Consider the following 20,911-nt stretch of genomic DNA (forward strand, 5'->3'; position numbering starts at 1 on the left):
AGCAAGGGCACTTTGACTAAGAAACTGTGCTGGCTTAAACCTGGGAAAGTAACAAAGGAAGATGACTAAGAAACTGTGCTGGCTTAAACCTGGGTAAGTAACAAAGGAAGACTAACAAAGGCAGTTCTCTTAGGCCAAGGTCAAAAGCTCACTTTTTTTTTTTTTCGGTACGCGGGCCTCTCACTGTTGTGGCCTCTCCCGTTGCGGAGCACAGGCTTCGGACGCGCAGGCTCAGCGGCCATGGCTCACGGGCCTAGCCGCTCCGTGGCATGTGGGATCTTCCCAGACCGGGGCACGAACTCATGTCCCCTGCATCGGCAGGCGGATTCTCAACCACTGCGCCACCAGGTAAGCCCAAAAACTCACTTTTATTAGACTGCATTACAACTTACAAGTTGAAATCAACTAAAATCATGATGATTTCGCTTCCATAAAAACTATAACCCAAACACTCACATAGAAAATAAGCTCAAGGGACTTCCCTGGTGGTGCAGTGGTTAAGAATCTGCCTGCCAACGCAGGGGACACGGGTTCGAGCCCTGGTCCGGGAAGATCTCACATGCCGTGGAGCAATTAAGCCCATGCGCCACAACAGCTGAGCCTGCGCTCTAGAGCCCACAAGCCACAACTACTGAGCCCACGTGCCACAACTACTGAAGCCCGCATACCTAGAGCCTGTGCTCTGCAACAAGAGAAGTCACCGCAATAAGAAGCCTGTGCAACCCAACAAAGAGTAGCCCCTGCTTGATGCAACTAGAGAAAGCCCACGCACAAAGACCCAACAGTCAAAAATTTAAAAATAAATAATAAAAATAAATTATTAAAAAAATAAAAAGAAAAGAAGCTTATGTCCCACCAAAATGGAAAAGCTCCACGGTTTAAAATAGAATTTTTAAAAATTGTATGTAAAGTGGTAAAACAAAATGGATTTAAGTATTTCACATGTCATCTAAGAGACTAAATTTCTTGGATAGTTTAGAAGATAAAAGAAGGCCATAAAAATTCTAAAGCGATACAATCAACCAAACATTAGAAACCAGGTACTTTATTAATGAAATAAACATTTTTGAATCAATTTCTATTTAAGTCTAAATGGAAAAGTTTAATTGAAAGATTTTTAAATCTAACATATTAGATAAATATCGCCCCCACCTCACTTTATTTATCTTCTAACTGCCCTCATGCTCTTTTCATATTCCACCCCTTACTCCCAACCAGACTCTGGGTCCAAGTGTGACAATGGGCCAGCAGCATTGAAGGGTCTCATGGCTACTGTGTATTAATTCTGCCACTTGCCCTGCCCACCCTGAGTAGATTGACACCTTGCATGTTGTCTTCCCTCGTATTCTTCCTTAATTCTCTCCATTCTGAAAAGTGTCTGACCTATCACAGAAGGCTGTACCTTCTAGTTGTCCCTACTAGTGGATGCCTGTTCTCAACTAGTAATCAAGAGATTTGGCCTGATACTCTATTCTTGCCTGTTCTTCTGGTCTGGCTCATCTTTGAAGTATGATAATCTGCCTTATGTAAGGCATTTAATATTACTAATATATGCTACACATAAAACAACTATGCTATTCAAACAACCTTTACATTATAAATATGGATACTCTAAAGTGGAGTCAATCTTATTTTATAAAGGGATAGAAAGAAAATATTTTAGGCTCTGTGAGCTACATGGTCTCTGTTCCAACTACTCAGTTCTGCTGTTATAGCCTGAAAGCAGCCATAGGCAATATATAAATAGGTGGTCATGGCTATATTCCAGTCAAACTTTATTTACAAAACAAACAGTGGATCAGAATGGGCCCCCAGGTTGCAGTTTGCCAACACCCATCCTGGAGAGGTGTACCCAACAGAACTATCTGTGACCGTGAAAATGTTCTCTATCTGCACTGTCTAATATGGCTATTGGACCCTTGAAGTGCGGCTAGTGTGACTGAGGAACTAAATGTTTAATTTTATTTAATTTTCATTAATTAAAATTAAAATTGAAATAGCCAACATGTCTAGTGGCTATCATGTCAGGCAACCCAGTTCTAAAGCATTCCCTATGGCCCAACACACAAACTTGCTAAAAAGGTGAAAACACACTCAAAGGATAGGAATTTTTTAATTAATATTTTTCAAATAAAGTAGCTCTGCAGAGCATTTTGCCCAAATTTCAAAACTATGTGGCTACAGCAGGAAAGAAAAGAAAAAGTACCAAACTTCAAAGTGAAACTCTCTTTGTACCGTCAATATTACTTAAGACAATGGGAAGAGAGAGACTTCTGATTTTAAGATAATAAAAATTATAGGGCAACAATATTATCCCCAAAGTATAAAGTGTGTCATAAAGATGCAATAACACCAGCACACAAAACTCAAAATATAACTGACCCACTTTACTGCAACGTTCTCAGGATGTACTCTGTGTTTGGGAGTAAGTTTCAAGAACTACCTTTTATTCTATATTTCAAATGGGTAAAATAATATACCATAAAAGAAAACTAAAAATTGCCCATAATTATAAACTATTCTCCTTTCCGTTAAAGCTAAAACTGCAAGAACAAACATCATAAACTCCTGTACAAAAAGTTGTCATATCTAGGGATCGTTTGGGTTGATAACATTGTAGCATCCTTCTCTCAAAAGAAAAACAAAATTAAATTGCTCTGTGAAACTTTAAATTATGAACATTCTAAAGTGATACGCTAAATATTTGCCTATAATTACACTACACAATTTTGTTGTCCAGAATAACATTAGCTTGTTCAATATCCTTACCATGATTTTGTAACAGCCTCTCTGGACTCAAAATCACCCAGCCTCTACAACAAACTTCGCTATAGCTCCTAGAAAATTCTATCTAAGTTTCAGTATTTATAATAATTGAAAAAACATTTAAAATAACAAATAGCCTACCTATAAAAGAAAAATGTTTCTAAATAAATTCAAATACTTCTTTAATACAAAAATATTACTATTATATTCATATCCTCTTCATTCTTATAATTAATGATATAAAAGAACAAAGATATCTTTCTTAAAAAGCACAAAACTTAAACTATAGTTCTCTCCTCAAAATTTTACAACGGTAGTTTGCAGCAAGGGACATTAATGGTAGGAACTTAAATTGTGCTAAGCAACGACCTTTTAAGAAAGAGGGATCAAAGCCCAAAGGAATTGTACTGCGAAAAAAAGTACACTAAGTTAACTATATTCATTTAAATCTGCCTTAAGAAGACATAAAAGCATCGTGATTAAATTTTCATTATGACATTTCCAAATTGATTTCACTTCTTAAACTTTATCTTATTTTTGAATAATGATTCTTGCTTCCCTGTAAATAAAAATATTCCAGAAATTACATTTTAAGTATTAATGTACAACCTCTTCACTGAAATAAAGACAATTACATAATGTCGCTTATTTCATCTCAATGAAGTTATTTTCAAAAACTTTCAAGAAGTATAAATTAACTCCGAAACAGTTTCACTCTGCTTATCAATTCATGCCATCTACTCAAGGGACTCTGTAAGCAGTCCCTGGGGCAAGCACATGTCCTTCTCTGGACCCTTCCACTTTCCCCATTTGGGATCTCTCCCAGGCCCTTCCCTTCCCCCAGCAACTGACCAGCCCCACTCAGCTTCCCAGATGGCCTAATCTCGCTGATGTCATTCTTATGTCTCAACACTTTGAAAAACACAAACACACCTTCAACTACACACACTGTACATACTTTGGCCTTTAGAAAACTCATTCCTCAAACGTAACATTTCAGGGTATCTTAATAGCAAAATGTCTTAAAACCTCTGTTCTAGTTAAGACCCTTAGAACTTTTGTCTGCAAGACAACAGGATAGTGATAACAATTGCATACCTATGATATTTCAAGTTGTAAATTCAGAGAATTTAGAGGAAATGGTGGCATGAAACAGAAATATCCAATGATTAAATGTCTAGTTGTGGTTTAAATATATTTATTAATTTATCAAGTATTTTAGGGCAGGCTTATTGTGTATCAGGCACTGTACTAGAGCACTGGTTTCAATCCAGGGTTAATTTTGCTACCCAAGGGTCATTTGGCGGTGTCTGGAGACATTTTTGCTTGTCATGCTGGGAGAAGGGGGCTGCTACTGGAATCTAGTAGGTTGAGGCCAGGGATGCTGCTCAACGATCTACAACACTGTAGGAGAGCCCCCTACAACAAAGGGTTATCTCGCCCAACGTTTTAATTGTGCCAAGGTTGGAAAACCCTGCATTAAAGAGGAAACAAAGGTAAGCAAAGCCAGAGATGGGCCTTGCTCTCAAGAATTGAAAATTGTGCACACAGGTCTAAACACATCAGAGCAGCAACCAGCCAGATATTTCCTTGAAAGACTTATTTCTGTTTGCCAAACATTAATGTCAATTGTAGACAAAACAAATGCATCACCGAGTAGCTCTGGCAGGAGGTGATAATGGGGAGGGGCTACGTATGTATGGGGGGAGAGGATACATGGGAAATCTCTGTACCCTTCTCTTAACTTTGATGTGAACCTAAAACTGCTCTAAAAAAAAAATTAAGTTAAAAAAAAATCAGCAGGGAGTGGTGTCAAATGCCAGAGAGCATTCAGTTGATTAAGGCTAATTTTGTATCAAACACAAAACTGATGGGAGTGTTTATGACTATCAGTACAAATAGAAGAGTAGGAGATAAGTTATTATGGCGAGGGGGACTGAAGTCTGTTCCTCTCTTCTTAGCATTGTAATCAAGGAGGAGAAGATGACAGAATCTTCTGGAAAAAAAAAATAACACCCTAGACTGGTTACTAGTGGGAGAATGTTGCTTTGGAGCAATGGCTTTTTACAAAACATGGGAATGAAACTTCAGGAAGTTCAAAGGTGGTGACGGACAGGAGTCCAAATGTCTTCTCACTTGTGAGTTCTCTCAACCAGGCCACTCCGGCCCCCATCCTCCCAGGAGGGGACCTGCCCAAGCCTGTCTAGCAGATGAAGCTTTATTTGAAAGGCTGCACACACACAAAAAGTTACCTACCATACACATGCCTGTTTCACAATGAGGACAGCGTGAAATGTATAGAAATGCCCTAGCCTAGCCTGGGACTTAATGGGACACAGCACACTGATGATATGAAACTGTATTCCCAGATACAATTTTAAAGGAGTGAATTACAGAAACTCAAATTGAGAGACAGAGAGAGAGAGAGAGAGGAGACCAGTGCCACATTACAAACTTTCAAGTATACTTTTTCAAAAGGCTTAAAATCATTCATTTGCATTCATTTATTAAACATACCTCTATCTGGTGCTGGTCAATAGGGATGCAGATGGGACCAATCAGACAAAATACATAGGCAAGATGCATGGTGCTCACTTTCTAGCAGGTGAGGTTTGACGCAAGCACTGCACAGAAAAACCTGGCAGTGTGATTTAAGAAGTAATGGTCTCCAGTATGTTAAAGTACATCACATGATGAATTTGAGTTGCAGTTGTGTTTATTAATGCTTTAACAATTAAACGTGTGTTGCATTTTTGTTTTTTTACGTTTTAACTTATAATGGATATCCATGAGGTATGGAACACTTTGAAACCTGAAGAACTAAACCTAGACCCTCATCTCACACTCTGATAAGGTTCTGAGATGTCACGCCACTTGCCTGAGGTCAGGCATTCCATTCTAACCTTGGTGATAAAGCAGAGATCAAAGCAGAAAAATCAGGCCCTCACAAACACAGAACGGTCAGGGCCAGAACCCGTCAACTGTCTATTTGCAGTGCACTTCTCCAAAGAACCAACTGAAGTTGTTGGGTAACCATTTATATGATTCTTGAAAACAGCTTTTTTATTATTTGCCTCATGAATTTTATGGTTTAGAGTCAGAAAGTGAAGCATAAATATTAATTTTAACATCTAGTTCAGCACTTGGATAAACTGAATTAACATATGTTACCTCCCAAATGCCAAATAGTTCTCCGTGGAGTTCTAGTAAGGAGAAAAACATTTGTCTTTAGCAAGAGGATTTAACAGAAATCCTGCCTCTTAAGGACATGTAAATCATAGGAAATTTATGGCTCCATGGTTTCTGGTACTACTGGAGCTGGTTCTCAACTTCTTTCCTGCAGAAGCTCAACGCTAACGTAAACACCATCTTCACACTCCTCCACGCCCGATGTGGCGTCCTTTCCTCTAGCCAGCAGCTTCCTCTGTACCAGCAATGTGGGCTTCTCCTTCCTGTTTACAATAACCCCATTCTATTACCTTGTATACTGAGAAAAACATATGTCATGTTCTCTTTTTTCCTTAGAAATGATCACAAATCCAGGAAGCTGTCGAGGTTGGTTTGAAAAGCATTAAAGTCTTTTGTGTGAATATGCAAAAAAGAAGAGGATACAGTAGGATATTATAAAACTGCACACCCCATGGTGGCTTATGATATAGTCTCCATAGTGCTAAGAGTTAATATTCCTTACTGTTACTCACCTCTGCCTAGCACTTTTCTTGAGATTTATTTAGAAGTCCTCAAAATAACAGTGCATCTAACAATTATTTTTTAAAAGTCCTCTTCTAACATAAAAATAAGTCGAACTACGAAAACACAATTCTACACATCTCACAAATTTGTTATTATTGTTTTCCTACTAATATATTATATATATATATAATTAAGAGAATGAAAGATAACAAAACAAAAAACACCAAAAGATACACCTGAAATTAAAAAATCAAAAAAGAACAATGAAAGCATTGTCTCTTTGGCATTTGCCAAAAGAATGGTTCATTCAGTGAGTTACCTAAACCTTTTATTTCCAAAGCAGTTTACAAATATGACTATCAGAATATTTTTTGGCACTTTTCACTCAACACATGCCAAATTTAGAACAGGCCAAATTATTCGTTGGCATTTAACTGCCTAAAAGATACTTGCTGAAGAGACCCATGGCCCCAACATAGACATCAGAATGAGTTAAGAAAGAAAAGTATTCTTGTGTATACTGCTGATACTGGTATACAGCAGATTTTTTTAATTTAGAAATTATTCTAAATTGTCGTGTATTTTTTCCCCTAATAGATACAAAGGAAAAATGCTGTGGAAACTCCTAACGACAACCACAATCCCGCATTAAAATGATTCACATTAACCTGATTATTAAATCCCCAAGTTGCATCTCTCAGGTTTAACTGTTTCAGCCACGTCTTTATTCCATTCATCAATAAAAGTAGAAAACAAAAAATCAGAACAGTCCAACTGGAAAAAAAATCAAACTGAGAGAATAAAATTCCTTTAAGGCACTATATAGATAAAAACAGTTCCATGCATCATAGTTTACTTGCAAAATAAATTTCACAATTTCCTACTCATTTTATTTTCTAGCTATTTTGGCTATTGATATTCTAGCTATTTTGGATAATTTCAAATTAGTTTGTATTCAAGGGCAAAATATCCGAATAAGTATATGATTTTCTCTTCTATGGTTTCTTTTTATGTCCATTATTAACTTTCCTGCTACAACCAATTCTGAAGATACTGCTTTATAATTTTCAGTTTAGTCTAAAACATATGATGTCATAAATTACTTGAGAGCAAGAACAAACCTTTCAAATATAATCTCCACTTCCATGATTTTAAAAAAGTTGACATACTGAAGAAAACGTGCCTTTCAAAGAAAAAATTTCTAGTTCCAATACGGTTGGCCAGAAAATTACAGCCAATATTTATTTTATAAATATTTATAACATGTTATAATATTGTATGGAGTTGTTTTCTTGGGGGTTGTTCTCCCTGGAATGTTCTCCATTTTCTGGCTCACCTGCCCAAATTCACCAATCCTTCCAGACTCTGTTCAGAATCTCACTTTCTCTAGTCCTCCCACTGAGCTCCACATGTTCTGGAATCTGCACTTGTGACTGTACTGCTCTGGTTGGGGACTGGAGAAGGCTGTGTGGGGAAGGGGTCATTTGAGCTGAGAAGGATTGGAGTAAAATGTGATATGCAGAAATGGGTGGAGGAGGGTATTCTGGGAGCAGGAAGCCAGTGGGTGGGTAGGGAGTAACCACATTGTTCACATTAGAGCTGAAAGACTGGATGGAGCCAGACAGCCACCTGAACAGGCAAAGGGAAGTTCTCAAAGGGGTCTAACCTGTCGGCTGACAGAGGCGGGGGGGGGGGGGGCGCTTTTGGATGATGACTTTAGTCCCTGTTGTTTCAGGGGCTGGCGGGTCTTCTCCTAAAGGATAGAGGCCTCTTGGGAACAAATATCATGTCTTATCATTTGGGATTCGCTGAAAACAACAGATGCATACCAAGAACTTTCTTATTATTATTAAAAAAAGTTAATCCTGATTAGTATTTTTAATAAGTTAATCCTGAGATAGAATTACTAGAATTATATCTTTTATGAAAGTCTCTCTTGAAAAATAAATCTCTTCCAAAATGTAGGAAGTTGGGCTTATGGCAAATACTAATGTCTATACAATTTTACTTTAAAATGATTTCTTAACTAGGCCTGTAATTGTGTTATTCATCTTCTTCTCAACTGTAAAAACAGGTAGAATTGGCCCTAAAAATAACAATTAATTTTTATATAACATTTTATAGTTCACAGGGGATCCTCAAGTGTCCTCAGAGTCATCCTGTAAGTTTGGTTAGTATCCCTGTTTTATATATGAAGAAAGTGAAAGCAAGAGACATTGCCTTGGAAAAGCCATCTCATCACGGAGTCTTGGTTTTCCCACTCTAATTCTCAGAGCTATGGCTGTGCTTGGCTGTCTCCCAGGGCTCATCCATAATCATTTCCTACCAGGTCAGAAGAGGTTACTTAATGGGACTGCTTTACTCCACAATCAACAGACCAGGAAGAGATTTTACTCAGAGGCCGATGAATGTAGTTTTAAGGGCTGCTTTGTCTGCCGGGTCTTTTTAACACAACCCCGCAATAGATAACCAAATAACAAGAGATAAAAACACCAGTTTTCTAGCTTAAATGTATTTATTGGGAAGGTGAATGCTACCTTTTCCCTTCTGATGCAAAAATAACTTTCTATTTTTAATTATTGGAACTGTTTCACTATACTCAGAGATAAGAGGCACCAGCCTTGAGTTTTAAATTCCACAGTGACATAGCTAATATAAATATATATGAGTTGAAGGTGGATATACACTAATGTGTGCTTCAGCATTACCTGGCAATGAGACTGGACTGGCTACATTGTCCTTAGACACTGTGAAGGCTTGGCTTTGAAGCTTAATTAAATATTCTTTAAGAACGCTTCAAACCAAATCTGGGAAGAAATGTTATGAATGATACCAAAAAATTCCATGTTGGCTTCTGGAAACATTAACATTTCATAAGTCCAAAACATTATAAAAGAAACATAAACATCAAGACACGCAGGTTATAAAGTTTTAAGAATTCAGAAAGCAGTTGTCAAAGCAAGCATTTAGTTAAGCAAATCCTGAGGAAGGACGTGGCAGGCACACCTGAGTGTGCTTCCGATTTTCATGCAGTGAGATACCTCCTCTAACTATTGCTCGTGACATTACCAAAGTACTTCTTTTTTCGGAAATGCCTTCTGACTTGATTTATGTGACACAGAAGAAAATCAGTAACTCCACTTCATTCATGTCTTGATTTTCTCAGTTAAACGAAATATATTTGCACCCCTTGTTGAGACGTGTCTGCAAATTACTTCGTCAGGGTCTAAAAAAGATGAAGATTAGCTGCCAGTAGGATATTCATAAGCTTGTGACACAGCACTGAGATATGCCACCTACCTCTTCGTTTTGTGGAGAAGCTAAAGGGTGATGTGAACAGTTTATGGAAATGCATTGTTCACAAGACAGTCTTTTGCAGATTTAGGTGTAACTGTTTTAACATTAAATGGATAACCGCATAAGCTCAACTCTAAGTATAGAGAAAGTGCATTTGTATCCATATTGCTTTCTCTCTCTCGCTCTCTCTCTTTTTTTTTTTTTTTTGGTTTAAACTACAACGACAATTTCTTAGGGGCTGTAATACATCCAGATTTCCTTTTTAAAACTTCCTTATGGAAAATCTCAAACATATCAAAAGCAGAGAGAACAGTCTAATGAAGTCAATGTACTCATTGCCCACCTTCAACCCTTAACAACACGGTGAACTTTGTCTCATTAATACTCTTACTCAGTCCCTGTCCCCCACTGTCACAAAATTATATTGAAGCAAGTCTTAGATGTTCTACCATTTCCCCCCCTTAAACAATTCAGTACATATCTCTAAAAGATAAGGGACCTTTTAAACATATAACCACAATATTAGTTTCAAAGAAAAAAAAAATCCTTAATATCATCAAATATCCACTCAGTCAAGAAATGTACCTAAGAAAAGAAAGTTAAATGTCAAGGAAAACATTACCCCAAAAGTTACAACACTCAAAAATGAGCTATTCCCCTGCAATAAAAAGAAAAAGGCATTCTCTTAAAGCACAGAGTTGTACGTCAAGGGCTTCAAAGAGGGAGTCCAGGAATGGTCTGCAAAATTTGTAACATGTGCATATGAACAATTTTTTTTTTCTTGGTTGGTAGCATTCATCAGAATGTCAAGCAGCTTGAGACCGAAAACATTTACAGACCTTCTGCCCTTGGTTATGATTGTGTGTGCTTAGGGCCACATCACCTCACATTGCCGGGAAGGATTAGTCAAGTAGGGAAACAAATCCACCTAAAATAACTTGGAGATCAAACTGAATTCAACTCAGCATGTACTGAGCACACACTAGGTGCGAGACATGGGTCACAATCTTGAGAAGCAAAGGTAAACTAATTCTAGTTAATTTACAGTCTAGAAGGAGAAGGGGTCAAATAGATTAACAAAAACTGAACTAGGATGTCATGAAAAAGGTGCCTGCCTTAGGTTATTTTCATGGGGATCCAGATGAAGAAGCAAAGATGATGTTAATTTCGGGGTGCAAGGCGGGTGGGGACCAGGGCTCCTAAGAAGATAGGAGAAAATTAGAGGATGTCAGCAACTGTACCAGCAACTCCTGAGGAAAGATTGTTCTTATCGCCCTTGCTGAGGGACGGGAATAAAAATGTTTACTAGGGCCTGTATTCCCCTCCTGGATGGGGTGGGAGAGGGGACCATGAAAGTATCTTGAAAGCTGACACTTCATCAGATCTGGGAAGGAGAGAAAGACTCGGTAAAGAGGGAAGGGAGGTCACTCCAGGAAGAGAAAAGCAGGAACAAAGGGATGGAAACTACTGGCATGTTAGGGAATCAGCAGTGAGGTGACCTTAGAGCAGAGTATGTGGGAGGGGCTGGCTGACTGGAAATGCCGGCTGGGACCAGAAGTCGGAGCCTCCTAGACCGAACCTGGGCTGGTGGAGAGGAACCAGAAGTACGAGACCACAGCCTCTATTCTGCGGCAGGTGGAGAGCCATTGACATGCTTTAAGTGAATCAGTTCTGTCTTTACAAAGTATGTCTCATCCTTGGGTGCATGATGAGTGCTCAGTGTATATTGGTGGTGGTGCCTTAATGGTGGTGCCTTGAATGAGCTGGATGGAAAGCAGGCTACTTAGGAATCCATTGCAACAGGCCAAGAGACGTCCAGGGTGGTAGCAGTAGAAAAAGGGATGATGGGGACACATATAAGGATTTCATACATTTCAGAAATCATTATTTTTTAAAAGGAGAAGAAAGAAACAGAGACCAAAGCAACATATAAATTCTATTGCATATTGTGGAACAATGTGTTAGTATGCTCTCATTTCTGTAAGAAAAAAAAAAAAAGTGGAACTATACATATAAGCTATATAAACACATACAATTTCTCAGAAAGGTATGAGAAAAATAGACACCATGGGTTGTAGGGCATGGAGAAGAAACTGTGCAAAGAGGTCAGAGAGTCTTTTGTACCTTTGTCACGCTAAACCACATGAATGTGTTATCTATTAGCTAAAGAATATATAATTTCCCCCTTATTGCTAGCCACAGAGATAGAGAATAATGAAAAGCGAAAAGGTTTTGGAGACAGATCTAGGTTCCAATTTTGGCTCTGATACTTCCAAACTGTGGGTCTGTGGGCAAATTAACTTCTTTTTGTTTCTGTCCTCTTATTTTCAGAAACAGGGGTAATACTGGCTAATTCCTAGGTCGCTACAACAATGATTAAACAAATCTTATAACAAAGCATCTGGTAGAATATCGGCACAGACTAAGGACCCAATAAGTAGTAGCTATTTTATTACCAACAAAACTCCTTTGATGGGAATACATTCTTAATACAAAAAAAGTTCCTTGATCTAGTCTAAGGTATGCTCATTAGCTAATCTTATTCCTACATTAAATATTAACACTGGCCAAAAACGATTAATGGAATCCATCTGATGAACACAATCCATTACGTATCTGCTTCTAGAAATTTAAACTTAACATATTATTTATATACATTTCTAGGCAGATGTTAGCTTTTTTACTTTAAATGTCATTGACTCTAGCTTTACTGAATTCATGTACTCACAGAGGACTAAATACCAAGGAGGTGCCATAAGGCACTAGGAAAATAGATAATAAGTTGCTATCCTCGAGGAACTGACAACTTCAGTGAGACAAACAGGTGTGACCCTCAAGTAACCATGGCCCCAATTTGGCACAAGAGATGGAAATACTGTCAATGAAGCACCCAATTCTGTAACATCCCTTGTAAAATGTTAAGTCACATGGTAAGGAAAGGTTACTCCGCAAGCATTTTCTTAGGTTTCTGAGTTTCTTCTTCATAATACTGTGTTTTCAATCAGTTGTAACTGTGGCAATAGCAGTATTCTAAGTGTTACAAAAGATGGGTCACTCAAAAGCCTTACTACTTGTTTGAACAGTCACATCATTATTAAAGCATTCCCAAACAAAAGTTTCTTTGTTATACATTGCGATGAATAATTTCAAACCATTTTCATGTGATATATTCTGGCTCAGATCTGCCCCAGCCTGTAAAGATGAAGCCTTAGACAAGAAAACATCTGGGATTTGAGGAAAAAATTTTGTTAAAGGCAGGAAATAATGAACATCTTCCAGGATTTCACAAGTGTTAGTGAATGCTTCCAAGAAATGAAGGCGTAAGGCCAGAGGAAAATACACTTCACTTCATATATGGCACAGCGGGGAGAAAGTGATGGTATGGGGGGGATGCTTAACAAAAAAAATCTACATAATTATACAAATATTTCTCTTTGAAGCAGACGCGTCTTGGGAGAAACACTAATACTAGACTGTAGAGAAACAACAGTAAACACTAATTTCTACAGAAGCTTTCGCTGATGCTGTAAATATGTTATGGATGTGCACCCGGGAGGAACGACTGACTTCGTATTAGCAAGCAAGTCCTGTCTCTGAGTCACAGGAGGGTACACGCTTGTATTTGGCTCCTGGCTTCCTATAGTGAAAGCCTGAAGCTACATATTACAGTTGAATGAAGGTTGGATTAAGAGGCTAATCTAATGCTATATATAGACAGCAACACCAATTTAATCTCCGCCCCTTCTCCCTCCCCTTCCTATTTCCATAAATCTCAAGATCTGAGTTACAAAGAGACTGGGAACTCTAGAAGAGAGAAGAGGCCCTCCTTCCCCCCCTCATCCCCGGCTGTCTTTCATAAACGAAGTATTAGTTCAAGTGTAAATTGCTTCCAAACGTCCTTAACGGGCACCATAGAGCGATCAGATCCGGTTTTCTTCTACAGCTTCCACAGACGCCAGAGGAGATGACAAGTGGGGGTGGGTGGGTGGAGGGGTGAGGAGGGCAGGTTGCCAAATGAGAACTACCTTCTCCCGAGACTACTCTCACATGCGTTCATCTCGCTCGTAATGGGAGGCTCTCCTCTCCACCCCACCCCGAGTCCAAAGCCTCAACCCTGTCTTCCCCAGGAGTTACATCTGGCGATGCCACGCACGGGACGATGGGCACCCGCCACTTCCCACCTCGTGGCCGGCGCCTGGCCGCTCTCGGTCTCCCGGGACGGCCAAATGTGGCAAGTGGCGGGTCTTCACTCCGGGGCACTGATACGCGGTATAAGTGATGGTAATGGGGTGGAGGGGCGGCTTCCCCACCGAGAGGAAGGAAGCCGCCCCAGCAGGCACATGCTTCCTTAGGGCCAGCACCGGCAGGGGGGGAAGCTCCTGCTGGGGCTCTGGCTCCGGTTGTCGAAGGCTTCCCGGCTCCCCCGCTGCCCTACCTGGGCTGCTTCTCACCTGTCCAAGGAGGTAGCGGCGACGCGCGAGGCTGGGGGCTGCAGCGATTCCGGCAGCGGCGGTGGCAGCGGCGGCAGTGGTGGCGGCAGACAATGGAGGAGTGAAGGACAGACACATTGACACCGACACACGGAGCTCGGCGCAGACCCGCCTACCACGCTGCCCCGCCTCCCAGCCCGCCCCCCGTCCCGGGCCGCTCCACTCCCTGGGAAATGAGGGGGGGTGTATAGCGAGAGCAAGGGAGATGCATGCCCTTAGCAGAAACTGCCGAACACAGAAATTCCAGAAAGAGAATTTAAATACTGTCTGTCCCTAAATGCGTGCACCGGAAAGGATGGCGGTGGGAGACGTGTAACAGGCATTTAATTTCCCCCCTCTGATTTTCTCCATTTGGTTTTTCCTTCCCAGGCTGTTCCAATGGGAGAATCTCGCTGCCGCCTCCTGCAGCTCCTCCTCCCGGCCGGGCCAATGACTCGCGGGGGGCGGAGACTACTGCTGGGCCTGCAGAGACTGCCCGCCCGGCTCGCCCGAGCTCGCCCGCTGCTCGCCAGCCCCCGGGAGGGTGGAGAGAATTCGAACGCTTCCGCGGTTGGCTACTTAATGTCCTAGTCTCAAGTTGCCTAACCTTGCGGCTGGCGTTCCTAATACAGACACGTCGTTTCTTTTTAATACTCCCAAAGAAACAATACCTGTCAAGCTGGCGGAAGCAATGGTTCACATAAAGAAAGGCGAGCTGACCCAGGAGGAAAAGGATCTGCTGGAAGTCATCGGAAAAGGTGTGGGTGCTGGGCTGCGGCGGGGGCGCTGCCTGCCTGGCCTGGGAGGGAAGGGGGGCGTGGCGGAGCCCGGGCGGCGCCCCCGGCCCGGCTGACCCTGGGTTGCGGTTTTGCGAGGCTGGCATCCTGCGACCGGGAAACAGCACTCCTACCTTTGATCTGGGACCGGTTGCGGGGGCGGAGAGGTGGGGAAGGAGAAGCGCCGCTGGGACGGGAGCGGAGGTTGCAGACGTTCGTCTTCTAAATAAGCTTTTGGAAGGGTGCACATTTCCAGGCTCCACTTCGGATGATAATGAGCGACCCGGGGTGGGGCCTCAGAATGTGCATTCTTCAAAACTCCTAAGGTGATTTTGACCACAGTCCGTCTGGGCGATAGTGGCCTGGAAGTTTCAGGTTCTTAGATCGGTGTCTGAGGGCCGTTTCGCCTTCCGGAGGCCGAAAGATCTGGATCCCTTGGCTGTCCCCGCCCTCGCTTGGGGCGGGTGGAGGGAGCTCCTAAGGAGAAGGGTTCTTTACAAGGGCACAAAACAAGGTCTGTAATTTGCCGCATTGAGGCTTCTGAGTCCAGGGCCACCCTGGCTTCCTTCCAGAAACCCCCGGCCGCCGCAGGAACTCGCAGAACAGCGAGGGGGCTGGGGAGGCGTCCACACCGCTCTGCGCACTTCGCAGGGCTGCGACCTTCTAATCGCGCTCTTCCGCGCTTTCCCTTCCATTCTCCCAACGCGCGTCCCACTTCCGCCGCTCCGAGTCCTAGGGAGGGAGACGCAGGCCCCAGGGACGAGCCAGAAGCCATGTTTTCCGCTCCGTCTCCGAGTGGACGTCCCAGAAGAGTTCCCGAAGTCCCGTTACCTGGCAGGTGACAACAGCGTGACTACGTGGCTTCTGCACTGTCACGGCGCGGCGATACGGATGTGTGGGAACTGCGGGCATTGTTCATTTGGCTGTTTTAAGCTCCCTCGAACGGCAGAGGAGCCAGTCATTGCAACATAAACTTCCCAATTTCCAGTCTTTCTTTTTTTCTAAGTAGCCTGGCTCCCATCTGGACCTACAGAAAGGCACATGTATTCTTTATACTGACAAGAAAAGTCAAAACGTAAAGGAGAGAAATATCGGATTGGAACTCAACAGGTGCTCATGAGCTGAGCCCACTCCATCTGATCTCGACAGGCTGAACTCAGTCACAGCTGTAATTTGCTATGATGTGTTCTTTGCCTAGAATTGTGGGACTTGGAGTTGTTGCAGATTGTTTGTCCAGTACGGTCCTCGGTGACCTGTTTGGCACTGCAGTCTCCCTTTTCTGCCTGTCTCTGGTTCATGTCTCCGTGCCTTTGGTGGCCCTGGGGTTCAGCTCAGCAACCATGTGAGTCTCAGCTCTGTGCCAGGTACAGTGCTGGGCAAAAAAAGGAGACAACGCATCAACTTATAATCCACCAGGGATGCAAATTCTGTTTTTAAGCAGTCCAGAGCTATCACCCTCTCTCAAAAGTGTAAACAAGTGAGCAGTTTTATAAAGGGGGTCTCTGAAAGCGGCAGGTGGTGTGTGTGGAGACGTAGGGAGGGAATCCTTGGATACATTATTAGGTGTCCACTAGTTTTTATTTTTTTAAATTAAATAAAAGAATTAATGTGAATTTTGCCTGGTTAGCACTGTGATTTTTTCTGGGCCTACATCGTGCAACAAATTACACAGACACCGTCTCACCTATTTAATTGGTCCAAGCTGATGAGAAAAGAAGTGAGACAGACATAGTATGTGATACATTCTTGTCAAGTGAAGGTCTGTGGGACATTACCATACTCTTAAAAAAATGTAATGGGAGATAAGAGAAAGTAACAACCGTAGCCAACTTTTACTGATTGTTACTTTGGGCCTGGCATAATTCTTAGCACTTTACATATATCCATGCGTTTAATCTTGATAAGCTAGGAATTATTTTTAAGCTACAACATTATGAGGGACAGCATAGGATGGTAGTTAACCTTTCAAGTCTGATTTGGAATCCTACCTCATTCATTTGCTGGTGACTTGGCCTTGGGCAAATTACTGTTTCTGAGCCTTAAGTTCTCCATGTGAAAAATGGTACCCACCTCACAACACTGCTATAAGGATAAAATGAGTTAGTATGAGTAATGTGTTTAAAATACTCTATTGGCTATTATTATGGTAAATATGGCAGTCTCTACTTGATAGACAAGAAACCAAGAAACTGAAAAGTTCAAATAGCTTGCCCAATATAATACAGGTAATAAGTGGCAGAGCAGAGATATCATATGGCCCACAGTCCTAGAAATATGCTGGACTTGAAAACAAACTAAACAAAATGAAAAAATTAAACCAGCACCAGAGTCCATACCATATCTTATTCACTTTGAGAGGCAATTTAATTGCAGCAAAATATTTTCATCTGTCAAGTTAAATTAATTTTAATTGTAAACGTTATTGATTTTGTAGTTTTGTGTGCATTTAAAATTTGTAAAATAATTTTTGGCTTACAGTTGAACGAAGCTCATAAACAAAGTTTATATTCATACTCATAAGAAGCAATTTTTTTTAAAAGAGGTGAGTAGAGTTCTGATATTTTTCCCTTCAGTACATTTCTCAACTTAGAGAACCACTGGCTTAGTCAGTACTAGTACGTGGAACTAACAATAAGTTTCCAGCCACGTGTGACCTGTCATCTTGGCCAATCTGAAATAAACTCAACAAATTTTTGAGTTCTCCCTCCGGCTAACCACTGCCCTCCAGAAGTTAAGCCGATTGTAAGTGGGACTTACGGTCCAGAGAATACTGCACATTGCTACCGGACACTTTTAGACAATTTCTTCTTCTGAGTAAATGCACATTCTAGGTATTCTACAGGTTGTTTATTTGTTAGAATGCCAAAAAGAAGTTCCAGATGAAACTGAGAAGCTGTTTCTCGCATATCCATTTAAATCATAGTCACTAACAGCATCCATTTCACAACATTTCAGAAGAGAAATGAAATCACTTAAGCACAGTTAACTGGGTTATATTATTTGTAGATTGACCCATTCTTCTAAGCTCTGATATCTTTTTCATTAAACACTGAGGAAGCACTATTTCAAAATAAATTAAACTTTAAGAATATAAACCAGAAAGTCTTTCATTACTTATCTTGTTTAGTACTTGAAATCCCTGGGATCACTGTTGCCAATTTCACAAGAAAGTAACGTAATTATTTTTTTTATTATTATTGTTTGTGTTAAAGGAGATGTGAAGCGGACTCGGACAATAAGGTTTATTCTACCAATTTTATTGGAGTATAACTAAAGTATGATAAATGGTACATATTTCAAGTGTACACTTTTTTAAAAGTCAGTTTTGACATAAGTATACATCCATGAAACCACTGCAATCTAGACAGTGAACAGTTCTGTCACTCCCAAAAGGTTCTACATACCCATTTGTAATCTGTCACTCCCTCCACCCCTGTCTCCAGGCAACCACTGATAGATGTCACTATTGATTAGATTTCTCTATTCTGGAATTTTATGTAAGTGGAATTATACAGTAAGTATAATAAATATTCCTTTTTTTTTTTGCATGACATTTCACTCAGCATCATGATATTGATGTTCATCCATACTGTACCAATAATTTGTTTCTTATTTTTTTCTTTTATTTTCTATGTATGGATATAACTACTATTTGCTTATCTGGTGACACTGATGGACATTTCAGTTTACAGTTTGGGACTGTTAAAAGATCCTGCTCTAAGGTCCTGTGTAGTTAATAATGTTATTTCTAGTACCTCTGGTATATAGAAAGATTCAGGTCTACTAATAATTATAGCATAGAGTTAAAGGACAAATTTAAATTCGAATACGTAGTTACCATTAACTATATGACTGGGCAGGTTTTGCAACCTCTGTGGGCTTCATTGTCTTCCTTTACAAAACAACAGCTCTTTTAGTTACTCTAATTTTTATGTAGTGATTCATAATCCTAACTTGAAAACATTTTGTTACAAAGTCTAAAAATAGATACACATAGGAGAATTTAGAAACTTTACACTTAAACAGATTCACTATTTCAAAATATATGTTGTAATTAGAAGTCTATTTTAAAATACATTTATAACTATGTATCTATGATTAAGTCTGTATCCATATATTATTTTTAAATTCAGACACTTTAATTATTTATACATGATTTTACTTATACATAAATGTAACAGCAACTAACAAGTCAAACAGTTTTTTAAATACTTAACTTAGATATAGATTCCTCAAAACATTCCTGTTGAGGGATCCCACTAAATGATTGAAACTCATAAATATTCAGATCTCATGACTATCTGATGGATTGCTGGAAACAGAAAATGACATGTTAGTTTGTTTCTCCCTTTTTGTTTGTTTTGGCTACTTCTCCTTGTCTTCAGTAGAGACCAGTGGTCCCAAACTAGATATTAGAAATGTCGCAATGAATTATATTATGCTGCTGTAAATATAAATAACAAGAGCATCTAATATGCACTGAGGTTGTACCCTGTGCCCCGCACCAAGACAAGCCCTTAGTCCTAAGAACACTGTGGGATGGATGTTATTATTTCTGCTTCCTATATAAGAAAACTGAGGGTTTTATAGGACTTGTTCAGTTTTATAGTGGTCCTGAAAGGGCTCTAGTGTGATATAAGAGAGGGCAGTAACAGTGAGAATATCACTCTTATCATCATCTCTTCTCTGCTAAAATGCTGGTCCATCCAGATAAGTTATCTATCCTACCCTAATGGAGCAGGTTGGGTTGTGTTTTCTTCTCTGGAGCAACTTGGAGAAATTCTCACAAGGGAAACAAATTATTAAATATTATTTTCGTCAGTTATGTCTATTCTTTTTTGTCTCCAATGAGGATAAATGTTGACTCATTTCCCATCCCCCTTATAGTACCACATCCCCTCATCTTAAGAGTTTGTTAAATCAGATTTAACATATTTCTTTCCCAAGTAAAGCAAATAATCTTTTAATTGCAAAATATTGTTTGAGAGTATACTATGCACAGTAAGGAATGACAAAAAATAAAAATCCTTCTGTGTAAACTATGTATTTCCCATTTCCATGCTATTCTAGACCTTCTACAGTTTCCTAATGTCATTAAATTAGGAACTCCAAGTTAGAAATCATCAAAAGTTTTTCCTCTTGTGGGTATTTTGCTCATCTATTTTCCAAAATACGTTTTCATTCTCTAGAAGCCCAAACAGTTTCAGAAAAATTTCCCCATCCTGGTCCCTGCATTTCAAAAAACTGGTATTCCATGGTATGTGAGTGAACAACTCACTTTTTTTTTTTAATTGCCCTGCGATTGGACAGATTTACCATGCATTGTTAGCCACTGGGCTAAACATTTTATAGAATTATTGGCCTGTTGTCTAATATGAGCCAAATGTTTATGATTGCAATCCCCATCCTTTCCCTAACATATAGCAGGCTCTGGCATGATCACAATCCCTGTAGTATTCTCCCTTTATTGCATAAACATCTCTCAGTCAGATGGAAAATAACTTCAGTTATTCCTTAGTGGATAATGGGGTTCAGCTGAAGCATCTTCCTCAAGTGAAATTGGTGTGCAGGAGTTTGTTCTAATTCCTTTCCAAAGATGTTTGAGTGTCTCTGGTGAGAAGCCACAGGTACGGATAAGCTGCCCTGCACAACTTGCTTGCATGCTTGAAGGCTTTCCCCTCTCCCTCTGTAGCCATTCAGCCAGTGATACCAACTGCCCAGGTGGAGTGTGGGACCGGACCAATGAACTATTGGCACAATAGCTGCTGTCATAATTCGGGGCCTTGTAGATCACTCGACATTTCCCCAGCTGAGCTATTTCGCTATCAATCTAGGAGACATTTCTGTATCTCCCCTCTGTTGGTGAGGGGCACTCAGACCATGTGCCTAAGAAGCAGGTTGGGTAGAAAG

At 40.3% G+C, this 20,911-nt stretch overlaps 2 protein-coding genes across 6 annotated transcripts in view; one reads left to right on the plus strand and one right to left on the minus strand.

Moving 5' to 3' along the window:
* The window catches only part of BZW2 (basic leucine zipper and W2 domains 2), a 58,135-nt gene extending 42,746 nt beyond the window's left edge, over positions 1–15,389 (minus strand). The window contains exons 1-3 of one of the 5 annotated variants that reach the window (XM_029233745.1): positions 15,136–15,158; positions 14,897–15,024; positions 14,208–14,245 (exon numbers count right to left, since the gene is read on the minus strand). Coding sequence is in view for 1 of the 5 variants with exons in the window: in XM_029233742.1 (XP_029089575.1) it covers positions 15,136–15,251 (116 nt within the window). In the remaining 4 variants the exon portion in view is untranslated. The other 4 variants (XM_029233743.1, XM_029233744.1, XM_029233742.1 and 1 more) reach the window with 4 other exon arrangements.
* ANKMY2 (ankyrin repeat and MYND domain containing 2) overlaps positions 14,592–20,911 on the plus strand; it is a 35,010-nt gene continuing 28,690 nt past the window's right edge. The window contains exon 1 of the mRNA XM_029233748.1: positions 14,592–14,983. Coding sequence (XP_029089581.1) covers positions 14,917–14,983 — 67 coding nt within the window. The 5' untranslated portion in view covers positions 14,592–14,916. The remainder of the gene's footprint in view (positions 14,984–20,911) is intronic.

Source organism: Monodon monoceros, unplaced genomic scaffold (genome assembly GCF_005190385.1).
Source record: "Monodon monoceros isolate NGI ecotype Baffin Bay Population unplaced genomic scaffold, NGI_Narwhal_1 Super_Scaffold_2, whole genome shotgun sequence".
In the NCBI taxonomy this organism is placed as follows: Eukaryota; Metazoa; Chordata; class Mammalia; order Artiodactyla; family Monodontidae; genus Monodon; species Monodon monoceros.